The sequence below is a fragment of the Eleginops maclovinus genome, chromosome 20 (assembly GCF_036324505.1).
Source record: "Eleginops maclovinus isolate JMC-PN-2008 ecotype Puerto Natales chromosome 20, JC_Emac_rtc_rv5, whole genome shotgun sequence".
Classification (NCBI taxonomy): Eukaryota; Metazoa; Chordata; class Actinopteri; order Perciformes; family Eleginopidae; genus Eleginops; species Eleginops maclovinus.
In genome coordinates this window covers 12,873,693-12,889,226 of record NC_086368.1, presented here as the reverse complement: position 1 = coordinate 12,889,226, position 15,534 = coordinate 12,873,693, and the positions used below count along the sequence as shown (strand labels likewise).

The window sequence follows — 15,534 nt, the reverse complement described above, 5'->3', positions numbered from 1 at the left end:
TTATTAGCGGCCAGCTGTTACCTTTCCAAAAACTTAAAAGGGTCAAAAGGGTTCATTTTAGTTACAAGGGAGATAAATGTATACTGTAAATAGTATGACAGAGCTGTAGAGAGAGGGGTAAAATAAATACCACAAAGGGAAGTCAGATGACAGAGAGGAAAGGAAGATGTGAATCAAACGAGGCAGCTCGCCGTTGTGCCTCCATATGGTGAAGTGTTTGAATGCTGGCCAGGACAAAAAAGAAAAGACTCACGTCAGTTCCTCCAGCTGCCGGCTCTTGTGATGCTCTTGAATCCTGAGATGTTCAAAGTCACAGTGCAATTGCTCCAACTCCAGCTGCTGCTCCTGGTTACAACTAAAGAAGTAAAAAATGTATAAATATTTCAATAAAAAAAGACAAATACATAATTTCTTTCTCCTAAAGGTAATCCAAGATTGGTGAAATACCATAATGTAAAATAAAATATGGAATACAATCAGTTCAGTCTGGAAATGGAGGTCAGTGCACCCAACAAAAAAAAAATGTGTTGAACTTTCGTGAACCCTCATGCCAATTTATCTTCCTTCTCAGGATTTAACCACCATGCCTTCAGCAATTTTACAATAATAGTAACTGGACACCAGCGAGGATTATCAGAGGTTTGTTGACTGGTATTAAATGCTTTTGAATAGAAATATTGTCACAACTGCTTGTACTGTGATGAGTGTTGTCTTGACTTGACAGTGACAAATGCAAAAATAAATTGTCTTCCCTGTGTCTGGGGAGTTACGCTTCAGCTCAGTGGCATGCACAGACTTTCAAAGCGACATGACCAAAAATGATGAGAAGGCTCAATTTTTCTTTGCAGTGTAAGGATTTTTGTCCTCAGACTCACATCCAAGCTGTTAGTGTCACATTAGAGTAGAGATACATCCTGTTTTAAAATAGGGCACTGTGTTTCCCCATTCATTTTAACAGTTTTTTTTCACTTGTTTGACCCTTAAATCTTGTAAAAAACATTTATTGTACGGTTCTGCTCTGCTGCAAGGATCAGAATGACCACAGTACTCCTTACAGGTAATTTCTGTTCTTCTTACATCCCTTCATACATCCATTTTATCCACTTATCCAATTTAGGCCTTGCCAGCAGGACAAGCAGAGCAACCCCCCTACATGTATTTTCATTCAGAAATTCTCTGTGGCTGCTCCTTGGGTCAGCAATCCTCAACCAGGAAGTGTACTTTAGTTCCTCAAGAGGTTCTGTCCTTAAAGTCGACTCCCAGAAGTACATGCTTGGCACAGAAATCTTCAAAACGAGGCACCCGAAGGGGCATGTTTTCAAGTAGCCCAAACAAGGCCTGGGGCTTTTCAGTGATCTGTGGTCATTAGCAGCATCTTCACTCCCACACTGCAGTTTCCTCAGCATGTCAACCCCCACACATATTGATTTCTGATCCTCTTACAGCTACCGCAAGACTTTTTGAGAATTCATCAACAGAGACCTTGTATCCCCAATTTTAGAATTTTCACGCTGCATATGAGGGTAGAATAGAAATAAAGATTTAAGCCCACTGACAGCTGTGTGGATAAGCTGTCAGCTTCTGGAGCCATGCACAACCTGCTTTATAATGCAACAGTCCAGTGTCAGAGAAAGTAGTAATTATGCCATTTCCTTGATAACCTATAATTTGATCACAATTTTTTCGTTTTCTACCAAGTGTCTTTTTTCCCCAGTGCATTGCCCAACAGGCTGCCTAAGTCATTCCCACATTAGTCAATCATAAGGAAGCTTAATACAGATGTCTACTGAAAGCAATGCTGACTAAAAGTGACATTTAGGATAAAATAATGTGTTCACTTTCATGCGACTGGCCCCTGCTTTAAAATCCTGAACTTGTATTGTCTTACTCCTGTACAAGTTAAGTATCTGTGGCCTTATTAAGTTTCTCAGAGAAGGTGAATAATAGTAATGAAGCACTGACTCAGTTAAGTCATCGATGATCTTCTGTTTGTCATTGATCTCATCACGCAGGCGTCCAAGCTGTTTGCTGTGCGATTCACGATGTGACTCCATCTGCTGCTCCAGAGCCCTCTGAGGTATGGGCAACAAGAAGAGGAGACATGCATACATAATGAGAGCGAGCGAGAGAGAGTGTACCCAAAGGTGGGAACAAAACTTAATCACAAAATAACAAGAGAGAATAGCAATTAACCCTCCAGTGGACATAGAGAGTCACATGGGCATTCTGAGTATAATAAACTGGGACCTGCAGAACTTTTCCTGTAAAAGGGCTCTGACTAAATTATGCTACTAACACCTTACTTCATATTAAATAGTGATGATATGGAGCAGTTTCCTTAATAAGTGTTGGTGTTTGAAAAAACCCAACTTAACCCTAACCCTATAAACGGACAGACACAAACCCAAAGGCCTGGTAGTATTGTAGTATACTGATGTGTCTTACGTGCAAATTACAAAGACGCTGCTGGCTTTAGTGAGCTGTTTGCAGGTTGCAGGTAACAAAGGCCCAAGAGCAAATGTTTGACCCGGGTCCCCAAACCAAGGAGTGCTAGTGCTAAAAAGGTTCGTCGAATAATTGATTACTAATTGACATATCTAAGTTTTTATCATACAAATATGCTTTCCTGTAAGTGTTATATAGCCCTATTGATACCACTCTGTACGATATTAATATGTAGCATCCAGTTTGTTTACCCAGGCATAAAGACTCGACACAAGGGGAACGTGTTATCATGGCTTTGTCCAAAAACAAAAAAACAAGAATTCCTAAAAACATAAAGTTTACTTAAAGACTTGTGTTTCACACAAATGACAGATTTCCAGTTTTACAGGTCAAACATTTTACTTTAAAAAGAACTTTAATGAATCCATCTATAATGCAAATAACTATTGCAGCCCTGCTTTACATGCAGAAACACTTAATGTACTCGCACGTGTTCTGAAACATGAATGTACACTCAAGGAAGCACACACACACACACACACACACACACACACACACACACACACACACACACACACACACACACACACACACACACACACACACACACACACACACACACACACACACACACACACACCTGCAGGCAGCAAAGTGCTAAGGCGGTGTGAGAAAAAGGTCATTACACTAAATTGCTCTCACTGTAGTCATGGTTACCTTTATATCACAGGAATCCAGGACAGAAGAGTGATTCTCGCCGCTGGTGACCAGTGCCATGCTCTCTAAAAACAAACATGCACACACGACAGTGAGATAAAACAAGACAGGGGGGAGGACGAGAAGAACAAGAGAAAAGCAGAGAGATACAACACATTGATTTGGATGGAAGAGGTGACAGTGACATGACTTTGACAGCACAGCAGCACCACCGCTTCATTTGACATAGAGGTCAGCGTGACCCTACTCGTGCCTCGGGTGTAGTAATATCTGTTCTTGAAAATGACAGCTACTGTATCATGCTGATCTAATCTGTTGACAACTCATTGCTCTTCCTAAAATTACTGAGCTCTCTTCTTCACAGTGTTTTCATCACAACGTGCAGCACTTAGTATTTATTTACTCCTGTAATGACTCAAGGAGTGCCTGGCTTTAGTGTGAAGTATGGACAAAATGGATTTATCTGGACTTAATCCACAGGTAATTTAGGAAGACTTACATTGCCTTTGGCCTGATTTGTAAACTGTGTCAGTGTACCGAGAGTACATCTGCAGTTAGAGGACCGACGCTCAAACGTCAAATGTACCAATAATCTGTTCCTGCTGGTGCTTTGAAATGTTTGGATGCCTAAGCTGTCAGTGTTTACCCAATTTTTCTAGACAGGACAGAAAGGCCTTTGGCAGCGACTGACACTCTCATTGAAGCCACACAGTGCAGTTCCCGCTCTTAAGAGTCAGTGATCCTAACATCTTCAGATCCTACACTCCAGTTCTTTGGGTCCTGAGCACTTTACCTACCAAGAGTGAAGTCCATTGGATGACAGACATACATATAGACAGGGATTCCTTCAATTTGTATTAAATAAAATAATGAAGGCTGCATCTTCTCCCAGTTCCAGTCTGATGGAGCGGAATCACAGCGACACATTTGTTGACTTTTTTTTACTTCCTCTAGAAATTATTTTGTTTTGCTGTCAGAATATTAAACTGATATTTAATATTTGGCTTTGGCCAAAGTCAAGATTTACAGAGTGGATAAACCTGCATGCTGTCCTTCACTCTGCAGTGAGCAAGAATGACACACAGAAGATTACTATCTATCACTTTAATCGCTTTGGCACAATGTCTCTGTAGAAATGTTGTATGCTTTGGAAGGATAAAAATACTTGAAACCTGCAGTATTTTTTGATTTATTGAACAAAGATCTGTTTTGATGACTGTCGATTAGTTTTGCTCCTGGAGCAATTGTATAACTTATCAGCCATAAATCAGATGCATAGCTTTTCTGACTGTATTGTTGTTTCCAGCTTCACCTTTGAGTTGGAATAAAAGGGAGTCACTTTGTTCCTGGTTTGTTATTTTGATCACGTAGGTAAAATATCTCAAACTGAGCCTGGGGCAAAGAGATTTGTATCACACATACAGGTGCAATACCTTTATATGTTCTGCACTGACTCTGTTTTTTCAATATTGATCCTTGGGGTTTGGCTAGATTGTTAGATTTCACCTAAAAAGAAGAGATTCACCTACTGTTACAAACATCTAACATGACTGTGTATTTTAACATTTCTAAATACTTTTGAGAGAGGTCATTGAGATTAGACATGAATTACACTGTGGTCGTTTGTCTGCAACAATATAGGACGGATTGCCATGAAAATGTGTAAAGACATTCATGGTGCGCAGAGCATGAAACTCAATGACCTGCTTGTCTTACTGTAATGACGATGATTCCCTGACATTACATAGAATACCCTCTTAACTTCAGCATGTTGTCATTGCATTCTGCTTGTTTGTTGACTGGATGAATTCATTAATGACGCTACTACGGTACTTCAATTACCATGGATTTTTTTTTACTATAATGATTACAGCAGTCTACCTTGAGCTTGGAGTTTGGCCAGCTCTTCACTCAGAGAGTCATAACTGTCCTCCAACTTCCTCTTCTTCAGCTCCACATTCTGCATGTAGTCCGTCAGAGAGCGGATCTTTGCCTCGTGCTGAAAACCAGAACACAGGGTCTCAGATGCAGGAAGTATACTGATGAGCAAAGGACGTGGAAACCAGACTGTACTCCAAGGATAAGAAAAAACGTTCTGCCCGCTGTGACATGGATATGATTTACATTGAATATTTATGAACCGAGTCTTTGGGGAATTAAATTAAAATACCAAAAACAGTGGGACTCACAACATAAAAGTTTTCAAGCAATCAACAAAGTATACACAACATCAGGAACGTTTAGACAATAAAAGCTGCTGATGTGTCATTGCCACAAACAGATGAGAGAAGTTTGCTCTTAATCAAAAACTATTAGTATAAAAAAAGGCCAATGTATTTGTGATTGAAAATGTCAAACTCATTTATGACTATAAATAATATTGTGCACTCTGGATTTCATTCCAGATTGTCCTCATTGCCCCACATCAACACCAACATTTCCTGCTGGATTTACAAATGTTTTGCCTACACTGGATGTTTAAAGCTAGATTCTCAGTCAGTCAGTCACCTGAGAAATGAGGAGCTGACATGAGGACAGCTCTCTGCCCGTCTCCTCCATCTTGCGGTGACACTCCATCTGGAGGCTCTCAAGATGACGGCAGCGCTTCACCATGGACTTCACCTCCGACTTTATCTTACTGATGTAGAGGCGGGCCACTGTGAACTCCTCCTCGATTGAACCGGTGATCTCCATGGGCTGGAGAAAAGTGAGGTAGAGAGGAGGAGAGACCGTTAAAAGAGCAGTGAAGATGTTAGGTTAAGATTTAGAGAGGACGGTTTAAAGACAGCTGGGAAGTTAAAGAGAGAGAGAGGCACCTTAGGGACCCTTTCTCACATTTTGTTGGCACATCCGTTATGTTAAAAGCATCATTTAGCAGATGCTGTGACTCAGATGCTCTGAAATAAACTTTGGAGGAAAGATTATACACCCACAAATCAAAACCAATGTAAATATTACAGCTAAGATACATCAGTGGCTACGCCTATCACATACCCCTGGTGTTGTACTGAAAAATGTACATTAAAAGATATACAAAAAATGACTAAAATGTATAATGCATTGCTTTCAGCTGGGTTTCACACAGCAAGAAACATAGATATGATTCCTAAAATACCACAGATTTTGCATTGCATTTGATTTTCCATTTTGTCTGTAGTTTTAATATTTCACTCACAATGTGAACAATTAGTCAGGACTTCTCTCAATTTGAAACCAATTGAGTTCCTGCCTTTTATGTCAGCAGGTTTTTAACGCAGAGAAAATAAAAGGAGAGGAAAGGAAAAACACATCAGCGACATGGCAGGCTAGGATGACCAGCATACGTTGCACAAGAAGCCTGACATACATTTACATTGTGCTGTTTTTTGTCTTTTTCTTTCCTTTGCTTCTCGGTGTTGAGTCAAGATGGTATTTTAAGTCAGCTTTCCAGTGTGGAGAGTTTATTGTCGTTTAAAAACAGTTAAGGGTGGCATCTTCCCATGTGACCGGGTTGATGTTGAAGGACTTGAAGACTTGCTTGCAGACATCTTCATAATGTAACTGTGGGCAGCCAGTGCACCTCTTGCCAGATGACAGCTGTGTGTACAGAATGTCTCTCGGGATTCGTCTGTTGTCCATCCTTTGGACAGGGCCAAGACAGCAGAGACGTTGCTGTCTCTGGAGGGAATCCACACTGGAAAGCTGTGCTCTCTCCAGGACTGCTGTGTATGAAATACAGGTGATGCCCAGTACGCACCACAAGCAACACAGGAGCTGGGAGCTGTTTATCCTCGGCTCTTGATGTGAGGATGGGGTCTAAGCTTAACGACCATACAGGAATGAGCTGATGACACAGCATCTGTACAGATGTACCTCAGTCTCGCTATGAGGAGGCCGATTTCCCGATACAGCGGCTGAGTTCAGTGTTGAGTGACATGTTATTGGTGATGGTGACGAGTGACCATCCATCACCAGCCACAGCTCCCAATATGTATGTGTTGATGGTGATGAAGATAGAGGAGGTTTCAGTACACTGTTCCATCATGCTGGTTTTGTTCAAGCCGATGTTCTCTGTCATTTGTTTTATCTTGCACTTGAGCAAGATTGAATAGATAACCTTCTGTCCTTGAAGGTAGCTAGTCTCCTTAAGTTAATGTTCCAAAGGCTTGCCGCTTGAGGCAAGTAAATAATATCTGACAGGGTGCCAACACACATCCCTGTATTTCACCAGTTTTATTTTGATGGTGTCAGATGTCGGGTTGGAAGGATTGGAGGAAGCAGAGAAGTTTAAGGGGGCAACCTTTTGGTTCAACCAAAAGGACGCTTCTGCTCACAAAGTCAACATTTTTATATTAAAAAAATACTCTTAATTGATTTTGATGTAAATAGGAAGTGTGATAGAAGTGTTTAGGTGGTTAAATCATCATATGCACCATGAAAAAAATATAAATGTACCTACATTTTATAGGATCTGAACTATTCAGAACAGCCAGTTTAATATGATTTTAAACGTATGTATGGGAATTCATTCGAAGGCGGGTAGTTCACAAGAAAGAGTAAGAGATGCTGATTTCATGTATTGGTTTAAGAACAGTATACTCAAGTAGTGAGTGTCTTTTTAAGCCAATTGCATTGATTGTTGCCAAATGTTAAATGTTTCTTATGACTTGGGGGAAAACTTGTGCTTATTATTCAAAGTTTCAAACACTATCTGTTCCTTTGATCTGGTATATTACTCCAGGATTGCATTGTGCATCCCACTCACCAGCTTCATGTCCCTTTTCCCAACGATGGTGCTGAACTCACTCAAGTCCCTCATCAGGCTGTTGAGAATCTCAGTGATGCGTTTCCTTTGATGGCTGCTCACTTCCTGGATGCGACACAGCTCTGCTTCGACAGCCTTGAGTTGAGCCTGTGGGAGGAGAGGAGCGAAATGACGGATTAAACGCAGAGGAAGATGAGAGAGGGCAGGAGTTCGGTAGAGAGAGTGAAAAAAAATTACGACAGTGACAAAAGGAGAGATGGGAATAACGGGATTAAATTGTGTAGGAGAAGATTGAAATACGGTAGGACTGAGAGTCCTTTAATCCGCGAACACACACAGCTGTGAGACTCGCTTTAACCCCTGACCTCATTCTCATCCAAGAAATCCAAGTCTCAAAAACTTAATGGCCGGCAAATTACAAATCAATGAACTACTGAGAAGGGACTGATGGCATCGGCACTGGATGAAAGGATCCGATCAGAGTGAATGATGGCGCTTTCTTATTGCTTCTCCATTTTGTACAGCAGGCAGCTTCTAAACAATACTGTAGCCTCAGCTTGAACACAATGAAACGATGCAAGGCAAGGCAAGTTTATTCATATAGCACCTTTCAACACAAGGCAATTCAAAGTACTTTACAAAAATGAAAGACATTAAGAGCATTTAGAAAATAGTGCAGCAGAAACACATCATAAAATGGCATTTAAAAACAGACATTTAAGAGCAAAGATAATAAAATAAACACAACAGGTATAAAATACAAAGTTAAGTTAAAAGTTATAATGCAGAATAAAAGTCACAGTGCAATGTTAGATCAGAACAGTTCAATTAAAAGCAGCGGCAAAAAGAAATGTTTTCAGCCTGGATTTAAAAGTAGTAAGAGTTGCAGCGGACCTGCAGGGTTCTGGGAGTTTGTTCCAGAAATTTGGAGCATAATAACTGAACGCTGCTTCTCCTTGTTTAGTTCTAAATCTCGGGACAGAAAGCTGACCCGTCCCAGAAGACCTGAGAGCTCTGGATGGATCATAATGTAGCAGGAGATCAGAGGCTCAATCCAAGTAAAACAGAAGGAGGGAGTTGCAGTTTCTCTACCATAGACTCTCAGTACTTGATCTTGCAAATCTACTGAATTTTCTTATACTCATTTTATCAATTCATCTGACTGTTTTAACGCTCTACGGCCACATTTGTCTTTTTTATTGTTTGCATAAGACTAATTAATATAGATGGCTTAACCATAGTGACCCCCTCACACACAATATTTTTAATTTTTAATATAATCAGGGGGGTTGTGCTTAGAAATAGCCAAAAATCCAGACCAAAATCCATTTACAGCACTCACCATACATAATAAGAGTGTCATTAAATAATATAAAACTCGTCAAAGGTGTCTAAACCAATTTTCCAAAAACCATGTCATGTTTTCTGGCACGAGTCTGTTTTCATAGAGGTGGTGTAAAATTCATTGAAGGTGTTTCTTCTATACAAAGTGGATCAACTATTCTCACAGACGGCTTTTTTCACTTTAAAGCACAACTAACCACATTCCGAAATAGAGTAACATTTACTCCTTTATCAACCTCTTCATCTTCACCCCGTTCATTAACTTTAAGCCCTGTGATCATTTTCCAGGTCATTTCCCATGTAAAAACATTGACTACGCATCGATGGTTGTAAATAACTTAGAGAGGAGGGGGGTTAAATAAAAATGCTCAGAGTAGTTTAAGAAAGATTTATGAAGAAACATGGAAGAGATGAGATGTTTTTTGTAAATGATGAATGGACTTAAGGGTAATGATAGAAAATGCTTATGTGGACGGATGGATGGGTAAGGTGGTTAAAGGAGCGGATGAATGGAAAGACAGTGAGTGATGATCTTTTGCGGAACAAGAGAGGAACCTTCACTGGAATCGAAATTGAAGATAGCTAAAGAGATGGTGGATTAAAGACAGTGATGAATGTAATCCATTGCGCCATTTTTCTAGGTCAACGCCAAAAAATGTATGAAGCCGCAACACTGCACATTAGCATAACAGCTGGGATGCAGAAAGTGGAGAATTTGTAATAAAGAATCATGGGGGATGGAGCCGGAAAAGGCCCTGAGAGACTGGCATAATGGGATTTTTTTCAAATCACTTGTGATTTCTTGTATTCAGTTTCACATCTCTTCAGCCTGCTAGGCGGGGTCAGAACAGGAAGAAATGTCCACAGAGGAGGCGTTTCTAAGTGAGATGATTGAGGAAAGAAAAGAGGTTTCAGCTGGCTTTAGCAGAATAAACTGTGCATTGGGTCGTTACATTGTCACCTCCTTTCATCGGTTGCTGGATCACCTTCTAAGAGAGACGGAGAGGAAGGAGCGGACACCCTAGCAGATTGTAAAACGGTGCATGAAATATTGAAGAGGTTTTAAGAACTTGAATGATGGTCCACTCAGCCAGTCATAATAACTTCATTTAGGACTGAGCAGCTTTGCCAATGGCCTTTCTATTACATTTATCTCTTAAGTAAATTCCAGTGCACAGAGACCCAGTCACACACAAATGTTGCTTATTCTTAAAGACTGACATAAATACTGTTTGTCGGGCACAACACACAGTTCCTCAAATAATTGTTTTAATAAAAGCATAATGTCATTGATAACTAAATGTCACAGACTTTTGAAGATAAACTATGCCAGATTGAATTAACCGTAACCACAGTATATCTCTCTCGACACTGAATGCTGTCCTCATGTGAACAGCTATTCAGTAAAAATCAAAAGGCTTCTGAAGAGAGCTTATGACATCACTTTGACCTTAATTAAGAAAAAGTCAGACTTTCGCTCCTGGTTGTTAATAGTTTGTATGTGATCACATCAACAACCAGCCACATTTTCAAGAATGAATTAGTTCATAGCTTATGCTGTAGCTGCGAGTGAGCGTGAGGGTGAATTCAGGTTGCAGCTTAAGAAACACCACTGCTGTTATTTGAACAATGCTTGAGGCTTTCCTTCAAGTTGTTGATTATTAGTTTTTCATACATTTATCTGTTCATGACCACTGGCTGCTGAGTTTATAACAATCTCCTCTCTTATCTTTCCTTTTACACAACACATTTAATTCAGTATCTCTTTAATTGCATTTTGCACCAGTAATTCTTCATATTATTGAAAGACAGTGATTAGAATTGATAAATGGATAGATTATTTTCTACCTTCTTCTTTCTAATGTGATTTCCTCCAACTATAAATACATTATAACAGTGTGCCATTTGTTCCTGCCTTTATAAGCTAATCCTTCTTTGTCGCTGCCTCTTTGTTTTTGTTTTTCTCTACATCATTCCCTCTCTTTTTCCCTGTACGACTATTTTTGGCTCTAATGTTCCTTCTCCTATATAGCATAAAATGGAGCCTACAAGAAGAAAACACCCACCACTTTCTTTGCCAGCTCTTCAGCCAGCAGCTTCTTCTGCACACTCCTCTCCTCAACCTCCAAGCTCCTCTGGTCATAGTTGACTGCCAGCTCCTCCAGAGCCTGGAGGACTTCTTTCACCTCGGCTTTAGCGGATTTGTTCTCTGTCTGCAGCCTGCCGAGCTCTGACTGCACCTTCTCGCTGTCACCCCTGGAGGATGCCAGAAGCTGTGCAACACAGAGATACAATAACTTAATAACTGATTTTAAAAAGTGACGGATAAATTAAATTGTATAGGAGCCTTGGGTACAGCATCTTCTTAAGTCACATGGCAGAGCTGCTGGGTTTTAATTAAAAAAGTATATCTTGTTGATAACCAACAAGCCTGACAACAAAGCTTGCATAGGTGTGATTTAAAAATGTAAACACGTTTTGTAATCTTAAACATTCACATGAGGCTGTAAGAAAGGACATTATTTGCCCACCTTGGTGTTTCTGTCTATGTGCACTGCTGCAGCCCATTGTGGGCTATTTTACTGAACTGATATCATTAAATGTAGATGTCTCTTTTCCCAGGGTGCCTAAATAATCACACTGCAGCATACAGCTTTTGTTTTGCTAAATTAATGTGAAATGATGTTACTGTACACAAGGCTAAGGTAGTTACCATCAAGTCAGCTCAAACCACAGAAGGGCCAATTTTAGGATATAAATGATGATTTTGAAAATGTGGAGTACTTTACTTGGCAGTGTACTACAGTACATGCCTATGCATACTTTGTGCTGTTTAGCCCACTGCGTAGCCAGCGTTGTTAATACATGCTGTAAATACTGTTTGAAATGACATTTTAATAGTCTCCTAATCGCCATTCTTCCAACAACAAGCATACAGCCTACAGGCAGATAAACCTGTTTACTGTAGCTTGAATGAAGAAGGATCGAAACTATGTTCTGCTAACGGTCTCTAAATGTAATGTCAATGAGACATACTAATGCATAGTTTGTTAAACACATATGAGATAATTAGAGAGCTTTGGTTTCTGCTTGTTAGCTACAATGTGAGCCATGCAGACTAAAATGGGCAACAGTGGTCTTCCCTTCTCGCACATCAAGCTGCACGCCTACTCAATCTTTGTATTGATCCTTTACTACACGCATTTCCGTCTGTGCAGCCACTAGACCTGTTCTATTTCTCAATGGCTGTGAACACGCAAATACACTTACGATTAAACAATAATGTTTTATGTTCTTCAAGTAGCTTTTTTTTCCATTTTCTCAATTCATTTCAAGGGCAATGTAATAAAGCTCTCAGGGCTGAGTTCTAAACAAAGTGTGCTATTGATTGCCACATGCAGCCTACCTTGATATGTTTAACCAAACTAATGAATAGATTTACTGTAGATATAAAGACTTTTACCTCCTCCTGGTCGAGCATCTGCTCCTTCAGTTTCTCCACCATCTGGCTCTGGTGATTGATCTCGTCATCCTTGAGAGGCAAAAACACGTATAGGGGGAAGTATAAAAGTTGATTTAGAGAGTTATGTATGTATGTATGTATGTATGTATGTATGTATGTATGTATGTATGTATCACACACACACACACACACACACACACACACACACACACACACACACACACACACACACACACACACACACACACACACACACACACACACACACACACACACACACACACACACACACAGTAGAAATTCTCCTGATTCTACCATATTGTGTACTTTAGGGGTTTCATGTTCAATCATAACTATAAGTTTTGAGCTTGTATTTAACTCCATAAATGTAAGGAACCCATCTCATTAATACAGTAAACCGTTAACAGAATAACTGTACATTAATAAGGATATGATCAAGAAGCTTTAGTGGGAAAAGAATGCTCTCTCAATGTTAACTTAACTACCTTCAACCAGAAACAATGCATGTAATATGAAAACGTATTACATGCATTGTTTTCCCACTATGGTACTTATTGTTATGAACCAAAAAGTACACAATATGACACCTCAGCTATACAGTTGATGTATGAAAAATGATGCACCCCAATGGATTTTTTTTTCTTCTTGTGAGCATTGTAAAATAAATAAAAGCTTTAATGCCATTCAATGTAGAACATTGCTTTTTCCCCAATGACATATTCCTATGCTTTGCTACATTAGTCTCTACTATGCATCTGATCCTGAATTCATTAAAATGAATAATACATGTATGATATGCTCTTTGTGTGCATACCATTACAAATATCTCATCCATCGTGTTTAAACAGCTCTGCATTCATGCCTATGTACACAGTCTATGAATCATGCACAAAAAATGCTCCCGATGTTACATTCATTTATCACCTTATCATCCATCTGTTTGTAAAGCTTGCGGATCTCCTCCTCATATTTCTGCCGCTCCTCCTCAGAGATGTGAATCACAATGGAAGAGGCAACCGAGCAAGGGCTGCAGGGGCTGCATATGTCGAGAATGGGCTCCTCAGATTCATGAGGAACCAAGGGGATGTCTTCAGGGCTCGGTTGTTCTAACTCAACAGCCTCACCTAGACGAGAGTCAAAATGTTGGATTTTTTGTTGATAATCTCTGGCACGACCATGTTTTAAATGCATGAAAAGGATTAGAAGGCATATCTTTAGCATGTTCTTTCCTTAGTCCTGAATACATTTTAAGCTCAGGTTATTTATATTGCTGTCTCATAATGTAGCTGTTCTTTTCTACAGGCTCAACGTGCAGTCAAAAACACCAGACCTTTTTAACAGTTAAATGCTAGTTGTCTTAAGCTTTGGTTAAGACAATGACAGTAGCCTATGAAGAAACTGAGGGGAAACAATTGAATGCAGAAAGGTGAAACAAATCTGTATTTCAATTGTGCACAAGCCCTTAATGCGTTGAGTAATAGGACTGACAGATACTCTGGACTGTAATGTGTTGTGATCGTAATGCTCCTCCTCAGGCAGCATCAGGAGGTTTATGCTTAACTATTTCAGAAGATTTCTTCCACCATTCCTCTGTGCCTCCAGTATTTACACTGAGATACACTGTAGCTGGAATTAAGAAAATTGGGAAATTGAGTGGTTAGGTCAAATTAATCCATAGCATTATCTCCTCTTGTCTAGTTGAATGTGTATCAGCCTGGTTCAATGCAACACAACCCTGATATGATTGCACACTAGATCACCTCTGTAGAGGGAGAAGATCGAGGAGACTTTAATGTATGAGACACTTGTTTCTGCCTTTTGGCCATCCTTGACTAAAGAGCCAGCTAATATTGGACATGATGGAAGTCAAAAGTGTTTTACAAAGGGAGGTTCTGGCCTGAGGTGGGCAATGTTATAGGGAGCAGTTTTGGGGGTAACATGATGCCAAAATGATCCATTAGGTAATACATTGTGAGAGAGGGACACAGGGAGAGGGAGAGGATGTGTGGGGGAGAGTAACTGATGTAGATGTAGCTATAAAAGGATTTTTCAATTTTCAATGATAGCTGTTCAATAAAGATGTGGTACAGCATTTTTTAAATTCAGGTCAAGCACGGAGAGGATGATCTACGTCGGACAGTAGTCATTACAGAGTAGAATGTCAACCGATCACTACCATTCAGTGCAGTGACATTTGAATTGACCTACAGCCCAGAAGGGGAGGCCTAGGAGTGTGTGTGTAGATGGATCAGTGCTTCATCAGACTGTGTCCTGACACAGTTGTGTGTGTGCCGACACAGAAAAGAAGCGCAAGTTGCCACTTTTCTGTAATGTGATTAACCTTTGTCACCTCGTGGATGACTAATAGATGAGGATTCATAAAACATTAAGCCTCTAGAATTCCATGCCTCCAGCACAACGACAGAGGGATTGAATTATACAAAGTGTAAAATTCTAAAAATAAAAGCCAGAAAGGGATTTTTAGGTGTTTTGGGCAAAAGCCCAGCAAGAGTTTTTGGCTGCTCTCCTCCAGTACCAAGACTGGCGTCTTAAATTTGCACTTACGTTGTCTGAAAAAAAATGTCTGCAGGCTGGTCACATTTTCATGCCTTTTAGTAAGTGCCTTTACCCTTGTGAAAAGGGAACTGCATCTGATATAGGGCCTTTTTTTTAAAGGAGAATCTTTGTTAAAAAGTGATTTAAAGTTTAGGGTGCTGGTTTAGTATAATTTTTCAAATCTAGTACCTTATTTCCTTAATTTTATGACATTCATACAAGCAATATAACAAGACTTTGTGAC

At 39.9% G+C, this 15,534-nt stretch overlaps 1 protein-coding gene across 3 annotated transcripts in view; it reads right to left on the bottom strand.

Moving 5' to 3' along the window:
• The window catches only part of kif5ab (kinesin family member 5A, b), a 57,202-nt gene that overhangs the window by 13,974 nt on the left and 27,694 nt on the right, over positions 1-15,534 (bottom strand). For all 3 annotated transcript variants that reach the window (XM_063911168.1, XM_063911169.1, XM_063911167.1), the window contains exons 12-20: positions 13,659-13,858; positions 12,714-12,782; positions 11,317-11,523; positions 7,907-8,053; positions 5,671-5,859; positions 5,044-5,161; positions 3,163-3,227; positions 1,963-2,072; positions 254-355 (exon numbers count right to left, since the gene is read on the bottom strand). In XM_063911168.1, the coding sequence (XP_063767238.1) occupies positions 254-355; positions 1,963-2,072; positions 3,163-3,227; positions 5,044-5,161; positions 5,671-5,859; positions 7,907-8,053; positions 11,317-11,523; positions 12,714-12,782; positions 13,659-13,858 (1,207 nt within the window). The remainder of the gene's footprint in view (positions 1-253; positions 356-1,962; positions 2,073-3,162; positions 3,228-5,043; positions 5,162-5,670; positions 5,860-7,906; positions 8,054-11,316; positions 11,524-12,713; positions 12,783-13,658; positions 13,859-15,534) is intronic.